General features: G+C 44.3%; 1 protein-coding gene across 1 annotated transcript; it reads right to left on the bottom strand.

Moving 5' to 3' along the window:
• Positions 1-18,914, bottom strand: T265_04589 (hypothetical protein; the record flags this gene model as incomplete). The annotated part of the gene is made up of 8 exons (XM_009169364.1): positions 1-716; positions 2,940-3,080; positions 9,465-9,642; positions 11,534-11,743; positions 18,372-18,558; positions 18,608-18,684; positions 18,728-18,830; positions 18,874-18,914. 8 exons carry the CDS (start codon positions 18,912-18,914, stop codon positions 337-339), a joined length of 1,317 nt encoding a protein of 438 aa, XP_009167628.1.
• Positions 18,915-19,315: the final 401 nt, after the last annotated feature.

The following is a 19,315-nucleotide window of genomic DNA, read 5'->3' on the forward strand; positions in this document are numbered from 1 at the left end:
GTGAAATACAAACTACTAGCAACATGTCAGTAACCAATCCTGATTAACAATGTATGGCTCTCAGAGTAAAGCTGACAACGTAAGTTAAAACAAACTCGACTAAACTACACCGGGATGAAAGAAGCAGAGGAGAAAAATGAAGAATTCAACCGGTTTGTTCAATTATTAAGAAGATAGACAGAAGAAAATAACCGTTCATAAAAAGTTCTGGTGAGCACTGGAAACTGACATCACAGTTACCCTATATTATTAATGACGGAACCAAAAGGGATGAAACATCAAATGACTTATAATAGTGGCAATGGTTGGAAAATCCTCAAAAATTACAAACAGCCGTTAGTTACAGTGGCTGTTTGTCATTTGTTTGGTAGATCCGTTGGAAGCGAGGCCCTCAAGCTGAGAAAGGAGCACATCGACCATCAAAGTCCCGTTCTCTAATGCTCGTCGCTCAGCAGTGTGACCCACTAACGAGCCCCAGAAAAGCACAAACACGACGCTTCCTAGAAGACCTGCGGTCAAAATGGACATAAATGACCCAATCCAATTATAATGTGGGGGATTAAATGACAGTAACAGAAGGAACAAGAGGAATGCGACACCGGTTACAGCATGAAACAGACGGTTTTGACGACATCGGTGCATACCGCGGTCAATCTGCTGTCTCAGTTCCAGCAGCATTGGTTCCACTTCTCTGGGTACAAGAGCCGGTGGTGTCTCTGGAAGGATAAGAGTTTTTGGAAAAGAATTGCGCGCTAATACTGGAACCACAAGGGATTCACGGTGTGAGGTGACGAAATATGCAAGGAAAAATCAATTACTTGTGCGGCTAAATTGGACTTAACTCAGTTGCGAACTGTTGGCGTGGGACGGAAATGTACAACTGCGCCCTTGCATGACACTCCTATCTCCGAACGCCACCATCAAATTTAAAAACACAACGCTTCTGACGGTTTGTTAGTTGAATTGGACGACCCAGTTGCATAAAAATGTCGGAACTATTTGTGAATCAGCTTCGCACTGTCGGGATGGCTAAGTGATTAAGGCAAAAGCTTACATACTGGAAGATCCACAGCATGTTGACTGCTACAGTTTAGGCTTGAACAACCTGGCAGTATTCCATCTCTCAAGCCTCCTTTCGGTGGCATGGCAGCTGGGCACCGATTCGATTTTTTGACTGTTTTTCACCAAAAAAAACTCTACTCCCTTTCCGCTTAAACTCCTCGAACTCGGAACAGGATCACTCGACAGTGATGGAGAGTTATATAGTTTTATTTTAATAAAACTGAAAAAAGCCAATTTGAGTGGACGACCATCTAGTTTGTACATACATTTCTGATGAGCCGACAACCTCGATAGTAAAGGTCATGCGACTGGCGATGCTCAGTGAGCCGACACCAAATGATCTCGTGCCCAGGAGTAGCATACCGTCTATGCTCACCACAGGAATAGGCCTGGAAACAGTCAAATGCTCGGAACCATTTGATCAAGCTAGAGGATTGCATGTGGTTCATCGCAGTTTCAGTCTGATAAAATCGAGGAGCTTATACTCCATGTTCGGACGAGAACGTGCCCAAACAGTCCATTTGTGTAAGTGAATGTGACTGTGTCTCATAACCAGTAATTGTTTTAGTGTTGACCAAAGATGGCCTCATCAGCATTTCATATTCATTGTGTGCTCCAAGTACCATAACTAGTGATTACTACTTTTTATAAGCAGGCTAAAAATGAAATTGGGCTGCTTGAAGGGTGAATCGTCTAGATTCCAAGTTCAAGGTTGATGGTGAAGTGGAGCCGACCTATTTAGAAGGGAAAAGGTCAATTTTACCGAAATATGACTCACCCGGACCAACTGATCAAGAGACAAAAAACACCGGAGCGAGCACGCCATATGGGGTATTCTGTTCAGGGGTCAAATGTACTTCGACCAAGCAGGATAGGGTGAAACAACTAATTAACATGAGATTAGCTAAAAGTGTGAGTACTAGTTGAAGGTCAATCTGCGTAAGCGGATAATGATTGGGCAAATACAAAACTGGTAAAAATTCATGCGCCGACTGAGTCGCCTTGATTGAGCATTATACGCCGTCAACTACTCCTAAGTGTGTTTGTCGGTCGGTTGTAACAAGCAATAAACGCCTATTCGAGACCAAGGTTATAAGCTTTCACACAACGGGACAGAATCCAGTTGTTGTTGGGAAGCGATATATTGAGCACTGATGATGAGGAGTAACAATACTTGTCCGTGATATATCCAACGGGTTTGGATAGCGATTACCAAAGTCAATTTGCTCTGATGGACTGAATCACGAGCGTCAAGCCGTCGTTAACACAACGCTACTCAAAATGTTCAGGAAAACCCATTGACAACCCACTTCCGACTTCGTCCTTGTTGAAGCTAAGCGATAAGCGTAGTTCTCGAGTCTTTGTTAACCCTATGTTCTGTAACTGTAGTTATACACTGCAGTTATATACTGCAGTTATACATCTGGTGCTGGCGTGGGACAAAGTTGAATAGTGGACTGTCGAAGGGTCCTCACAACCTTATAAGTGATGGTGTAAGGAAAAATTACTTCATTACCTTGAATATCGTCCGAAAGAAACATAGGGCGGTCTTTGTTCAGCAATTGCAGTTATGGATATTACCATAGATAAGAGATTTGGTTGAATTCCTGTCGAGTCTCCTGTAACAGGAAATCAATTTTCGAATCAGTGTACAACACCACAGGCTGCCCACGTTCCGGATAATTGGAGATTATCAAATGAAGTCACTAGTTTATCCGAAGAGGTTGAGAGTGATGCGCATATCACAATACCTATCTATGAAAGTCCGAATAGTGGGAACAGAGAACTTTCAGAAGAAATCATTGCATTTTATAACGTCAGTAGTAAGAACAACTCCAGGTTTGTCATTCGCACTACATACGGGATCAGGCGCTTACCAACAGGCTGACTTGGCGGTACCCGGGTAAGCTTGAACAAGGCCCCAACACCTTCGTGATCTGAGTAGTGCAACCCAGTGGGCTCATCTGGCACTTCGCGTAGATCCAGCCAGCACTGTTCGCAACTGAGCCTTACCAGGTCTGATTTCAAGAGAAATAATAAAAATGAGCATTACGAACTAAATCTTTTGGTAGAATATGATTGGAGCCAGCCATAAAAATCACACTGAGAAATTATGTATACCTAGAGCGCCTGAGTGAAGGTGTAACGGGTGGACATCCCACATAAATGGTGTGTACCAAAGTCAAGCAGACCAGGTTGCACTCATACGAGAACGAAGTGAGTTGGGAGGTCCAGTCGAATCCGATAAAAATGTTGCACGTCTAATTGTTCGGAGAAATAACGACGTCCTGTACTTGTCAGGTGAGCTGTTTCGTCTATTTTCGTGATCCGATTTGGAAGCTCCCAGACAAAACAGAACCGTGGAGTTCTCCATGTAACTTCGATTACCAGTAGTTGATTACTTTGCTACGGCTATTTCCAAAAAGACAAGAGTCAGCTCAATCGAAAAGAGACCTCTAAAGCATTGTCCGGTTGAGTGAAAAGTTGCAACCAGAATTTCGCGCCGTTGCACGCTGGCTTGTGACCTTGAACACTGAAACGGTCGAGAAAAGCTTTGAAGCAAACAGAATGAACCATTACGCAAATAACCACAAAACAGGAAGTAACAGTGGCGGAGTTAGGAGGGAATTATGGAACGTAAAACAGACTGGGACACAAAGTGGCATCGGAACAAACGTTCGGACCATATAATAACGCAGTTTCAAAAAAAGCAGCGCACGGTGCATATGTTCAAATCTCAATTATCCAAGGATCGGTTCTACAAGGTTAGATAACGCACAGCGGGGAGCAAGCCCACCAGATGTTAGTGGCATTCGTCTCACAGTCAGTTATTCGCAGAATGTGTCTATCCCACATGCGGAATAGGAGCAAGTCTTATAGAAGGCTTTTGAGGCTCAACGATCCCCATGCGAATCATCTTTATTTCCCCAGTTGTCTTCCATCCGAAGGGGTGAGAAACGGCGCTACAAAGAGAACCTCCTCAGAAAGGCTGTCTACCTGACTTTACATGTCTGTCATTCAGCAGATGACTGCGCCTGAGTGTCGGCCTATGACAAGACAAATCGCCTTCAGGAAACATAAATACCTGAAGCGTTTTGCATAACTTTCGCTCTCTTGTGGACTGAACATCCATACGATGGCCCTCTTGAAAGATCAGTCTGTGTTAACTGAACAAGTTTATCCAGCTGTTTCCCGCTTCCGTAGTATACAAGTAACCTGGTGAATAGAAAATATCGACACACCGACAACGCGCAACGTCTACCAATGCAAGCCGCCATGTGGCTGCTTTTCAAAAGACATACCAAGCTAAGTGATAACATTTGGTTTCACTGTCAATCAGCAATTGCGACTTGAATCCGTATTAGTCATGTTCATTATGGTTGTATGTATGTACGCATCAGACAAGAGGTATTCACTGCTCAGTCGCAGCCACCTAGGAAAATATGAACAATTCAACAACAGAGATGTGCGTCCTACCATAACACAAGGTTACACGCTGGTTCTTCTGAATATGACTGGACCCGTTCCTCTGTGATCATAGACGAGTGAGTGGCCATTGAGGCCAACAAAGTAGCTTACAAAATTAAATGTTAATTATGGTAGTATTGACAGACAGGGACTCATAACAAGCGAACTACTGTCTGGGGAGTCCCGGCGTTTGCAAATACCAGAGCCTGTCATTCACTCTAAATTTCAGCAGCTATATCAATAAGGAAAAATGAATTCGATTTATAGCTATTTTGTCACAAAGGTGGGAACGTTCTAGGTCATAATGTGGTGGAGCGATAGTGTTGTATCTCAAAAAGTAAAAGTTACGTTTCTTTAAAATGTACCTGCTGTCATCTTCGACGTCACGATTGTTTTAGTGTTAAACACCACGGGATAGCGAGAGCTTTGGCCGCTTGCCCGAAGACACCTATGGAAAGTTAGAGTAATTATGGTTTGGTCCAATTTCCAGGCTGGGTTTTTCTTATCTCTGCGATTGGTTAAGGAAAGTGAAGTAAAAGACAGCAAACTTGTGCTCACGACATGTGCCGTCAGTTGACAACCAGACTGTCTGTCTGAGTAGAAGCCCAGCTGGTTCTCGTAGGTCCTATAATGAGACGCCTGCGTTACATTTGAAGTCGATTAAAAAGATAGGTGGAAACGCATCTATCCAACTTCACAGCCAGTAAGTGAGAAAATTGGTTCAAACGGGGTCCAGAGTAGGCTAAGTCGGTCCACTCATAGTAGCTGTTAAAAACTGCTGAAAAAACTGTAAATTCAAGATACAGCACAAGCCTTGGTTGATGTGTGGTCTGTTTGTGAACTGCTCTGTCGGATCGCGTCAAGAGCGGAATCTATGGCTTAAGGTAAAACAACACTAACGATTCAACAGCATTCTGGGGCGCACCTGCCAATAAAAGAACGCCAGTGCAACACTAACTACAAGTAATGAGTTGTTAGCCCAGCCGAGTGGAAACGACAGATGAGGAAAAATTTCAATAGTATAACTACATCAAAGACAAGTCTAAGGCAAGTCTTTATATGAACTACGTTCAACTAAGGTTGAGAACGCCGTCTTCCTTGAATATTTGTTAGTTCGAACACTACAGAATGAGTGTTAAACGCATGCAGGTTAAGCAGCGGCGCCATTTGTTGCGTTCCGTAAATGGCTAGCTCGAAAGTCAAATGTAGCGTACGTTGTTCGGAAGGTAGCGGACAGACGAGATAGTCCTAACAGGTGCATTTCACAGAATATCGATTCAGTCGGCCATTAGGTGCATTTTTCCGGGTAAATGCCGGGTGAAAAAAAAACACTTTGTCCGTTGTTGCAACGACCAGTTAAGTGACTAAAGTGAGACGATAGCTGCCGTAGAACACGATAGTACACGGTTGGAAGACACCACTGATTGAGACAGACTGACGGTAGTTGAGAATGAAGTTTTCAGAAGCATGCTGACTAAGTGATTATTCTACATTCACGGGATGTAACGCATGCGTTTTCTCCGAGGCAGATGAAGCACTTCAATAAGGTCAACAACTTTCAGATGCTCACCTCATGATTCAATTTACTGATCCGCGAAATTTTCGTTAAAAACTGACAAATTTGTATCTGCGGATTTTTTTTGTACTTGCACAATTTTGGTAGTGCTTACAACTAATTTCGTGGCATTTCGCATATTTGCATGCTTGTTAATCCGAAACGATTATTTTTTGCAAAAAAAATCGGTTTCTCAACTGGGCAAGATGGAAACAGATGTGTGGTCGCCATCAGTAAAAGTAGCGTATTCGTATTATTCTAATGAGGTCGAGCGTAGGAGAACAACAGCAAAGTCTTTACTTTGCTGTCCACCGCAGAGCCAAAGCCTCGCATCTGAAAATGCCACGTCGGAAGCTCCCCCCCCCCATTTTCAACGTCTCCAGAAGAGTTCTAAGTTCCCGATTACATACCGTCTTATATTATTCGTACTATACAGACATTCCATGATCCTATTCAAGTGATACTTAAGTGAGAAACCCACGTACACGTAGCATGAATGAAGCATTACGTCCGGGGTGGACTAGAATTACCGACTTACACCTACCGGACGGTGATTTACCGAGGCCGTTTGCTCCCTGTCACGATTACGCACACGAACCTCACAGATGACTCGTCACACCTATGCCTAACGGAATAACAACCGGTATCTGTAAATGTCCTTACTGACTCTGTTCTGCGACCTTCACAATAGGAAAGACACATCGTCCTGAGACCCAAAGAACGACTGGTGTCTGTCCCCCGTCTCGTTCATTCTACCCGAATTTGGACTTCTCATTTCAACACTTACCAAACTCCGTTTTACTTTCTAACAATTTAAACCAATGCCCTTTCAACACCTTGAAGATACCAACATGTGGGCACACTGCCCCGAGTTAAACAAGAAGCGCATTAGTAGCACTGACAGACATCAACTGTAATTCCGTGGGGGCAGAATCAGCTGTGGAATGCAGGTAGGTAAACTTGGCACAGAACGAACAGACTCGGTGATTCAGTCGGTACATCACCCGTCCAGTAGGCGGTTGGTCAGCACCTGCATCCGTCCCTAAATGCACCTTTTCCTCCACGTCACGTGTACATGAACTTATCATTGCAAAATCTACTAAAACGATTTCTACCTTCTAACCGTTGTCCAATGTTCATTGCTGTTGAATATTAACACTTGTTCTTCAAATAAATTAAGTACTGCACAGCTATCATAAATGCACGGACGCATCATGCTGACTCCGAAATATCCGTACGTAATGGAGATCCAGTGTGCAATTTCAGCCGATTGGATACTCCGTTTTCTTTATTTAAAAAATGTCAAAAACGCCAGCCAGTGTACCTACCGTAAACCTGTGAATGATGAGAATAACATGGGCATAGGTGTACGTGTGACAAATTTTGTACTCTGTTTCTATCACACAGTTTTTCTTCAAGTACCACGTAGTAGGTTAATTTTTACACAAAATTAATGTTTTTGGTGTATGACTGGAGTCATACTTGGGAGTTAAACTCCGAAAACCGGTAGTTGCAGTGCAAGATTGATATTTTTATCAACTCTACATTACATACGCGAAACTGTGTGCGAAGTATTCTGCGGCTACAAGTATACTTATCCGCACACCAATTTGATTTCAACGGGAGACTCATTTGGAACCAAGATGAATCTCTAGTTTACGATGTTTTTCCTCAACTGGATGTGTTGTACCAGGACGCCTCATATTTCAGATGAACATCACAGACCATAATCAGTTGGGTTCCAGATGAAGCACATGTAAAAATCAAATTGGTATGCAAATGGATGCATTAGTCGAACTTCATGCGGTTTGGAACATAAGGTTGACGGAAACTATGGTACTGTCCTTACCTAATGAGCTCAACGATAGGCAAGAACCATAGGCTGCTGAAGAGTTTTCAAAAACCTGAGTGGTGTATTGTGTTTATTCCGTGTCTAGTTCGTCTACTTGTGTTGCATTCATCCTGTCCAGTTTCTTGCTGAGACCACATCATTTTTATGACTTTACCTGGCCAGTTTTTCGAGTTTACAGCATTGCACGCACCGACACAACACTCTCAGTGACTGTTGTTGTCCATGACGGAGAGCGCCCAACAGAGGACGGTGGGTGTTGCTTCGATCAGCTTGGGCAGATGAGTAATCGGCAAACGACAAAACGATGTCACCCGTGTGATCCAAGTTCATCAACCTCTCTCTAGATGTGATTTCTATATCTAGATTTATGGTCTGATGGAGTGTGCACTCCATGATAGCGTGGATGAAAAAATTGAGCAAAAGAGAAAAGAGTAGCCTTGACGAACTTCATCAGTTATCAGGAGCCTTCTACAAAGTTCACTGTATGCCCTAAAGCGATTGAAGAAATGGGAATGAGGGGCACGAAGAGTTTTTACGAACTTCAAGGTCATGCGCTGTTTAAGCACATGACGTATTGTCAGGACGAAAATCTGCTCGATTTTCTCGGACTTCCGTCTCGTGTCCGCAGCCAGCGATGCAATATAAGGAAGCCAGTACTGTAGCGAAAAGCATGAAATTTATACCCCAGTAGGTTCAGTTACACGGGCACGATCATCGATTGGCCCCAATTCCACGGGGAACGCTCATTTTCACAATTACGTAAGAAAAAATAGTCAGATCGGAACACGAAGATTCCCCTACATCTTTGAACAACGCTTGGGATAGCTTATCTGACCGGAAGGTCCGGTTGCACTTGAAGGTAGAAGGGCATGGTGGTGCTTCAAAACCGAGGGGTTCCAGCTAACTGACCACGGATCAAAACGAGCGCGTCGAATGAAAGACAGCCACAAACCGCTGCATTAGACAACATAAATGACAACCTGGATCACAATATGACTGGGGCACATGGGGATGAACACAAAACCCCACCTAGCTGACAGCGTTTTGTGTATTCTGATGGTCAGCAGTGCTTAACGTAGGCGTGGTGTGTCATTCAACTCACAACAACACGTGCTTCACCATTGTCAGATTATTGGATTCATGTACGGGTGCATACCAGATAAATCCATCTTCCAGGTTCTGCATGAACACAGATGATTTTTGCATGAGAGGTAATTGTTCGCAGTAAATAAAAAATCAATACGATTTGGAAAAGATGGGTGACCAATTAGATTTTTAGAGATCTCGGTCGGTCTCTCATCGATCGATGGAAATTTAAGAAGACTATTGAGTTAACCCTAACAGTAAAAGTACGAGCTGGTTCAAAAAATACGTGTTCACAGAAAGTCGTCATAACGTGGATATGCAAATCAGAGTTGGGTGCCAAATCACTTTTTCATATCGATTCGGTAACATGATGAGACACAAAAGCGTGTGCTCTATATAGATCTGAGAGGTTAGCAATGATCGTGGGAGAAAAAGACTCACTTGGCGAGGAATGAGGGTCCGCAGGTCCAGGGCCCGTGCGATAGAAAATATAATCCAAGCGCTCTCCATTTCCGTAGTACTTCGTCCATTCGTCGTTTCGGTAAGGGTTGTCCGCGCGATCACAAGTACAACCTTCGCTTTCTAGTGCATCCCCTCCGGCGTGTTTAAGAGCTGACGGCTACAGGAATTTTGGAGAAACAGAAAGATGGCGTCTGTTGGAAAACGTCTGAGATTACTGGACACTGTCTCGCTTTTGGCATGAAGGCTTTGTCAGGCCAAGTAATCAGAGATTAGTGGAGTTTCGAGGAAGAATGAGGACCAATCAGCAAGATCTCTTCCTAGTAGCAAGCTAAATTAGTGCCAAGCGTCAGCCATAGGATTTTGTTTGTTAAGGTGGATCAGCAAGTGCTAAGATCGATAGGCTAGCGGGAAACTTACACGAATATGTGTCGCACATAGAGTGTAGTTCTTCCGGTCCATTTCACGTGAAGCCCAATCCTGAGGGTTGCTCACAATTCTTGTAGGTTTCCCCTCATACCCTCAATCTTAACACTTGCTGACCGATTCTTACAAACAAAATCCCTCACCCGACACCTAAAGCTCATCGGTTCTCCTGCCTTAAAACTCGACCAAATTCGTAACTTTGTTGCTTGGCCCGATGGGCCTTTTGTGCCCAAATTGAAACGTTGACCAGCAAACCAAACTCCTGGAATAAGATATCATGTTCGCAATAATGAAGAGACAAGATAAGCCATGCTGAAGTCGCACTGTCAACTACGGATGCGGCTAACAAAAACATATTCCTGTGCCTCAATCACCTATATGTTGCGCACTGACTATCGCTTCTGGGTGGCAAGCAGCTTGAGATGACATCCTGCCATTAAATACCATTACCTCTATCATACTAAGACACCCCGATATCTTTTACTCTCTAAAACTCTCGAGACGACCCGCCGACGATCTTCAAGTATGCAAGCTCCAGTACCATGTGTGGACATTCAGGAGTGTGGTCAGCCCAAGGTAACCAGAAGTCGAGCGACCAAAGTCGAGCTGCGGCCCAATGGAGCTCGCATACAAATAAATTGGAGAGAGAGCTAATTGAACTATCATCTTGCCTCATCATGATGTCCGTACATTTCACTTATGCAGACCAAAACCTCGACTTGCCTGGACAACTGGACTGACGAAAAGTACCTGTAATGTTGTCCAGTCTGTAGCAAAAAAGCGGCACGGGTAGTGGTAGGCTTAGCCATCACACTCGTTATAGGAAATAATTCTGATTCATTACTGCACAAACGGATTCAACTTCGAGTCGATAGGCAGTGCAACTCTATGAAGCTAATGATTCCCTGTTGACCACGGATGGGGGGATTCAGGAAGCAATGTTTTTGGGTTATTTAGATTTTTACATGCATTCTAGGATTCCGCATGGGGTTATTACTTGGTCGACATAGCCCCATCCTGGCGTCCTAACAGGTTATTCATACAATCTTGGTAATCCCGCAATCTTTCGTCTGCTTAGGCTCGCCAGACACGGCATGTCCAAATTACGTCTCATAAACGTTGGCTTAAGGCACACAGTTCATTTACGTTGGTCTTTCGTCCAACTGTCAGATCACGAAACCGCAGGTGTAGTGTTAGTATCAGTAGGAAGTTTGTAGTTGAGCATCTCGAGATTTTCACTGTTGAGGGCAAACCTAAGGCAGAGATTTTGACAACTAGAAGAGTTTGTCTCGAAGGAGTAACTACTATCCTGGGAAAAAGAGAACAAAAATTCAATTATTACTGGATATCGTGATACACCCGCTATCCTTGCGCATTCGTACCTCAATCCTGATACACTTGAAAATTTAAACGGTGGGATACATGAATGCGTCCACTAGCATGTGACACGAAGAATAGGTGCTATCCGCCATTTGAGTGATTGAAGGCCCAAAAAAAAATTTTAGCCAACAGAATTACCACTGCTCTCCATATTGAAAACAAATCTCCGGCCGGTTGTTTTCGCTATAGTTATACACTTAGTCGACCCCTGTTTGCATAAAACACCGTTATCACAGAAAACATACATTGTCAAGCCACGCGTCTGAAGCTCCGAGATGGGTGCGGAACAACTTGATGGCCGTCGTGTCTGACTCCAGATTGAAATCACCGGCAACAATGAAGCCATCTACGGAACCAGAAGTTGTGCGTATGAATTGCAACAGTTCAATCAGCTGTGATATGCGGTGACCTTCGTAGTGATCTTTGGTTCGATCCAGTTCATAGCGTGCTATAAGCTGTGAGGAAGAAAATATGCAGTGAATAAAAGCTTAGTGGATGTCCAAAGACTTAGAAGTAGTAAAAGTGTGAGACTCTGTATGACCATTAAACCCTGCACCTATTCAAAGATTGAGCCCTCATGCAAGATTCGAATTGAAGCGATCAATCAGAGACAGCAACGTTAGTATTTACATTGATGCCTCACTGCCCTACAGACAAAGTTTATTCAGTTACACTTAGAGATGAAGTGGAAAAAACGAAGCAATGGATGAGGAAGGGACCTAGTGCTAAGCTACCACAAGAATTCTGGGATGCCTACACCTTCAAAGGTCTAGCGGATAATGTGGAAACTGACAAGACGGATGCCACCAACACTTGCAAGGTTTCCAGCACAGCCCGAGAAGGTAACGGGGTCCCCATCCTGGAAGGCGGATCGTTCCAATGTTCATACTCACCGAAAAGCCTTTCACATCTTTCTACAAAGTCCCACATTATCCACCCTACAGTATATGCCATTCTGACTCAGATAGCGAGGACAACACTCGTTTCGGTGGACGATGCTTCGGCATGCGTAGCACATGGCTAATCTAATGCAGTTGACGGTGGTGAATGTATTCCACGATTGGAAAACAAAATAGCCGTCCCCTAATTACCTCCTCATGAATACATTGGCGGCATCTGATATTAACGCTTCCGGTACATCACTAGTCAAAAACCTGTTGACGCTTCAGGTTACTTGTCTGCAAGGACCATGCTCGCAACCATACAGCAAAACAGCTACCACTGTGGCTAGGTACATTTGAGCCTTGAAACGTTTTGACAACAAAAGCTGCGAAAACCGAATCACTGAGATTCAAGCAATGAGTTCATTAGACGCACTTCAGTCAGAACAATTACAAATACAAAAGTACGCAAAATCCCACACAACCTCCGGAGTATCTCCTTGAATTAGAACGGATACGTTACAAGACTGCAACTTGATTTGCAATCTGACGGAGCAACATGTATGGTGAAAGGTGCTGTGACGGTGGTCAGTTTGATCGACAAAGAATGTGCTTCACCTTCGTCTTCAATAAATAAAACGGTGTCGTTTGTGCACTCCAGATCGACAAGACCCTCACAGGCAACGATTTGAACACCGGGGTTCTGAAGACTCTTCAGGGTTCACCTACTTCATCAATGACGAAATTGAACGAAAATAGAGAGAGTGGACATCCGTGCCAAACACCTTTTCTTGTAGGGAAGTTTTCGGAGAGCTCCCTGAACAATTTCACACGTCCCGGAGTATGTGGGAATAGAGACGGGACTATGTCTACAGCCTTCTGGGACATGCCCTGTTGAGCAACTATAGTGAGACATACTAACTGGCCGACAAAATCGAACACATTCCTGAAATGAAGAAACACCAAGATTATGGGCCATCTGCGTATGCTGCGTTGCTTTAACACTTGACGTTGTATGAAGATGCGGTCAATGCAGCCTCCAACTTGCGGAAATCCCACTTGGTGCTCATGGGTGATGTTTCGCATGCCGCCGTAGAAAAAGGAAGAATCTGTGACAAAAGATATCTTGTTAAAACGAGTCAAACTGACGCTTCAGTGGTGACTAAATTCATTGTAAACTTTTGAAGATGGGCACTATTATGGACTCACACCAGTTATCTGGAACAGTATGTTTCTCCAAGATAGACCCAAATAGGCGAAACAGGCACTGACAAGAGTTCACCGCCATCTTTGAACAGAGAAGCCAAAGAGTCATCGGGATAAGGGGAGCGATGACGCTTGAGTAGAGATATACGTTCGGACATGGAAGGGGTTCCATATTTACAGGCCAATGGCTCGTTAGAGTCAGCACGTGGTCAACTGTATCGTTGTTTGAAGTACTGTGCAAAATGATCCAAAAATTTTGCTTGATAGATATCGCAGCCACTGTGGTTCCTGACGACTTCACAGACGAAAATCTCCTGGCCTTCCGTATCTACGAAGATTCTCGGTCTGCGCGGACACTCGGCTTTACCTGGCGTCAGACGATGCGTCGATGATGGTTGCGACCAGAACCGTCGCTGGGGGTTCAGCAAAGTGACAGTCTTATCAAAGATCCAATGATTGGAAGAGGTTGAGTGGACTGTACCACAGGTAGTCTCGGCATCATGTAAAACTTTGGATATATCGGTACAGTGATGGTTAATATCCTACATCGTATCAGCAGACGCTCGTTGAAGAGGTAATTTGTGATCAAAGTGGCGCGAGCAACAAAGACATGCGAGAGAATCATTTCGTAAAAATTTGCCCGACGCAATAGGTGCGAAGCCCAGTTAAATGAAACGAAAAACTGGGGCTGGCTGCATCGTTTAAGTGAAACTAAACCGTAAGGTGACCGGTCAGTAAAATCAAGGTAGACTCAGAGTGAGTTTCTGATATTTCTGAGCGCACAATACACACCAGAATCGATTAATCATTCTTGTATCGAGGGGTTTCGGTCCATGTGAACGACTGCTCCATGCTATGACTTGGAAAAAAAGAATAAACTTTAACTCTGCATCCTACCTTGACCGGATTTCTAATAATGGATTATCCAATCCTCGACTTCTGCCAATTTAAAGCAAGAGCAGCTGAGAAAGTAGGAATTCGCCTAGGCAGGTCGTTTTAATCATGTTTCTAGTCTCCGATTAGCTTCACCAATGTGTGCATCCTCGCAACTGCAGGTGGCTTGGTAAATGCAATAACCAGTTGACAAAAGTGACCTTTGAGTTCTGATTGACCGTAGTGGTATAGCGAAAACGGCCAGCTACGTTGCGGCGTAGGCCCGGCGCAAGGGCATGCTTAAGGCCCGTTTAAGCTGATCGAACGTATGACCACTAGTGTACCGGATCTCCAGGTGAATAAATTTCTTCACCTATTTACTTCAGGATCCACGGGATTTGAGTCAGTTATAGAAGAGAACCTAAAGCTTTATAAGGACTGTCATTGGTATGTTCACAATCTTTTGGGAAGTAAGCAGATACAATACACCGGGAATGATGGACTTCACTTTCTCGAGATCCTTTCACGGACGCTTAAAGACAGACCATCCAAGGCGACTATCAACAGGTATGCAATCAAGTACAGACACCTCCGCTCGGTGGATCAACAGAAAAACTACCCCGGCACATCCAGCTACAACGGCCTCCACGTCAGCAGAGGCGCGCAGCAGGAAGTGGGAAGGAAGTGAAGGGTAGTCAATTTAACTACAGTACTTGCGTCCTGGATTTTTATTTTCAACAAACAGTATATACTAAAGCAGAATCCAGCGTACAAGCAACCCTGTTGTCTCACTGGTTTCGGTGTGTGGACATTAAAAGCAACTAAGTGGACCGGAAGTGCTTAGGGCTGTTACTGAAGATAGAAGCGCAGAAGCCGGAGCAAGACAGAAAACAAAGTCGGTGCTGGTGCTGGAACCTGTAGAGGAAGTGGAGAAGAGAAGGAATAAGTGGAAATTGAAGAAAGGAGACGTCAGCAGTAGTACTTTCCGCTTACCCGTCCTGTTGTACGCAGCAAGTAACGCGACCTGGCTGATATAGCTGCGAGACAGCCGACTAAGAATGACAACACTTTCAGCTGTGAGGTTTACGGTTGTAGGTAGGCTGGAGTGTTGCTAGGTCGCCAAATCTAGGCAGGAGGGTGCCTAGAACCCTAAAGACTGGCTCAAAAGCCTGACCGCAAGGCAGCGGGTGGTTCCCAGCATACTATCACAGTAGTGCAACTATCTGAACAAGCCACCGCGCCCATTCCAATCCCCCAACCTGTAGCAACAAGAAGTATGTTCGTCAGACCTCCATCCGCTGATCAATCTTGCATGAGACACTCTGCGAGCGTCAAAGTGTAAAAGCCTGAAAGGCAGCGGGTGGTTCCCAGCATACTATCACAGTAGTGCAACTATCTGAACAAGCCACCGCGCCCATTCCAATCCCCCAACCTGTAGCAACAAGAAGTATGTTCGTCAGACCTCCATCCGCTGATCAATCTTGCATGAGACACTCTGCGAGCGTCAAAGTGTAACTCCGAAGTATAGCTCAATAGGTCAGAGGTGCGCAAACTGCCGCACTACCACAAGCTCCAGCCTATTTGCAGCGGACGCGGAATTCCGCCATTCTAGTAGTCCTCATAAATGCCTTCGTCGTAAGCGGAGAGAGTTATGGTTGCCAGCACGAACAGAGGTGGTCCCATAAAGCGAGACACCATACTCAGCATAAAAAATCAATGGGGCGAAATAAGTTCTGGGGCGCAACCACACTATCACCTCAGCGCCTGGCGGCCACATTCGGCTGCCTAATCATCAACTATCATCAATGTGGTTATGGGGTTCGTAGTCGCCACTGCAACAAACCATTGATCTCAGTGTTATGGGTTGCTAAGGGCGCAGCGCCGGAAAAAATGAATTTATGCTCGAAAGTTTGGACCGTATCTGGATTGAAACATTCTTTGTCATCTCTTGAGAACACACACTGATACCTCCCAACAACCAAAACCGGTTCCTGAGATCATGTTAGAGCGTGATATCAGCAGTTTCAAAAGACAGAAAAAGAGGGGTCACCCTGGAGTTGCGTTTGCAAACCAACGCACTTTAAAAACTGATACGTAGGCAAAAAAGGTTAAAATCAAGAGAATCACACGTTGGTTTGCCTGGTTTAGCCTTCAACAAACACGTGATGTCTTGCTGCGATGCTCTATGTTTGAATCAACAGAACAAGTGAGAGCACTCAGCACTTCTGAGTTACTAAAGGCTGGACATGGCATAGGAGGCTGGTGGGGACCGTTGCTGTCTGCCATGAAAATGTAGAATATTTTCGTTTGAAGTAGAGGAGGTTATTTGCAGTCAGTTTATCGGTACATGGCTACTACTACTACCGATCAATGAGAAAACCGACCTGCGGGAGATTGTGAAATCAAGCTAAGCAGTCTTGCTTGAAACACGTTGTAAATGACTGTATTACGCAACAAAATCATACAACCTCTTTGTTTAAATGGTACAACCCCTTTCAACCTTTTGTTTGCACACACAGCCATAAAGTAAGTGGATGAAGTTCAGAACTCTTCAATTAACGATTTAAATCGTTCAGCTGCAGCAAAATTTTGGCGCCCAGTTGCCACACTACTCCATGGAAACACGAGGACTGAGGAAGACTAGAGAGAAGCAATCGAGATGCCAGGGTTGAGTTCGAACCACCACCAAGTTCGCACCTGAATCACTCAGCTATCTCGTGCTCCTCTAGCAAGGCTAAAGAAAACTACTGTCGAGATCAGTATCGATTTAGCTCCTTCTAGAGCTCATCAGTCAGCCGGGCTCATTTCAAGAGGACACAGTTGGGACCCTCCCATTCCAAGTAAATCTCTTGTCTGATAATAGCAGAACAAATGGTGCAACTGGAGAACAGGATACTGGTTTCTCTAGCTTACAGTGTCGTAGCATGCCTGCTTACTCTATAATGTTCAGGGATCTCTGAAAATCGAGATAATTCTCTCTCGCCAAGTCTCTCTACAAGGAATTCGAAGCTATGGGCCAAGGAGAAGTATAGGGCACATCCAATAGTGTGATCAAAAGCTTTCTTCTCTCGTCAGTCGTTCTTCATCTTATTAGATCTTAAACTATTCATATTTTGGCACGAATTTTGAAATTGAATAACGCTGAAGGCTGGCACGTGCAGAAAGACAACCATTGTTGATGTTTCTCACCGAATCAGCTCATAGCAATTCAACTAACCACATCACCTCGCGATTGTTTGCTGCTTTATTTAGAAGCACAACGGCCAGCTGATTTCTAGCCCGGTGGACTTATCTAAGTTAACCTATGGTGACACGGTATACAGAGAAAACCCTAAGGCGCTGCAGCGCGCAACAGATTCCTAGGTTGCTCTTGACAATACATTAGACAGTCTGCATTAAAATCATGCGGGTTCGTTTCACGGTAAAGACACATAAAAGGTTGTCTGATGTTCCGCCATTCTGAAGCTGATCAATGCCCAGCTACTGCGTCACATGTGAATGAAGAGAAGTTGCAATTGTTCCACTAAGAAGCGGCTTTCGAAACAGACCGAATTACGGTCTAATCCAACGCTGCAGGACCTAGCAGCAAACGGTCTGACAGAACGGGATGTCTTCTCAACATGATAACCCAGTTCTGAGCGCTAATCAGTGCCTATCCAGACTGGTTTGGAGCAAACAGACGAAATTGGGTCAGATGTGGATGTCTTCTTCGATTGCTAATCATATGATATTCCGCAGAGTTGATTTTACGTTGACGTGCTTGGCTAAACACTAGCGTTGTTGGAAAACAGTCAGACTATGTGGAGGATCAGGGTGCCATAAGAAATATACTATCTCATCAGCAGAGACAAAAACATCGGTGTTGACACTGGCGCTTCACCGCCGTGTACTATCTGCACACGCCAATTTTCAGCCAAGCGTTCCCTCGTGTGAAAAACAAGGAACCACTCTCTCGTATGAAGAATATTCTCGGAAGGATTGTTCAACAAGTTATCCGAGTTATCTGCAGTATAGTCACATCACGTCCGTAATTTCGGGATTAATTCATCAAAACTATTGATCCAAACATTTTCTGCCACGGTAACTAAATGTGTTCGGCCAACAAATTGACAAAGATACTCACGTGTGTAACGTATAAGTTGATTCGAAATCCATGTTTGCTCGTGACGCGGGCTAATCCGACACCTTTTCCGCAGTACCAATCACCCTGATGCAGCAAATGTGGATATCCGTTCGCTCCAAAGGGATGCATAAAGATGCTGTCCATTGGCCATTTGGAAAAAATGCACAGGCCACTACCGATGAGATTCCTTCAAAAAACCGGAGGGCACAAAGTACTAGCGAAAAAACGACGCTTACGAATGGAAATAAGTAGACCACGGGTATACATGCTTCAAAGAACTTTGTAGCATTCGAAAGTCGGGGTCTGTCCATATCTAGAACAAACCGAGATTAAATAAGTCACTCGAAAGTAACAACTTCTTGGAGCATCACAATATCGTAAGTTCCGTCTGAAAGCCGTTTCGCAATCAGCTTGAGCCGGTCATCTTTTCGTACGGTACAGAACGGAATAAACACACCCCTTTTCGAAATCAATTAAAAACAAGCGAAAACCAGGTACTCACCAACAGTTTAATGTGAGTACTTTGAAGGCTTCCTCTACCATACCGAAGGCTGAAAAAAGACACGGTTTTGAGTTACTGTGAGCAGGTTGTTAACTTTACGTCCGAACACGAGGCGGACGTTGACGACGAGAAGATTAAGTGTTTCAGTGCATTTTAACAACCTCAACACCGAAATAATAGTTCCCATGGAGAGCAGAGGTGAACCAACAGTAAAACTTATGCGAAACAGCAGGAAATGGGGCCTGTTAAGCAGTAGTCTACCCGTGTTTTTGTTTCATTGTTCTGTATTACTGTCGTACTCCGGGTTATCGTAATCCTTTATATCTCACGAGAAATGGCAGTATCCCGACCAAACGTTTCCACCTTGAAATGGCAGTCGGGCTCCAGGATTGCAATGATACTGCGGTTAAACCTGTTAGGGCTTTATTCCATAGGGTTTACC

This window comes from Opisthorchis viverrini, assembly GCF_000715545.1.
Source record: "Opisthorchis viverrini unplaced genomic scaffold opera_v5_77, whole genome shotgun sequence".
In the NCBI taxonomy this organism is placed as follows: Eukaryota; Metazoa; Platyhelminthes; class Trematoda; order Opisthorchiida; family Opisthorchiidae; genus Opisthorchis; species Opisthorchis viverrini.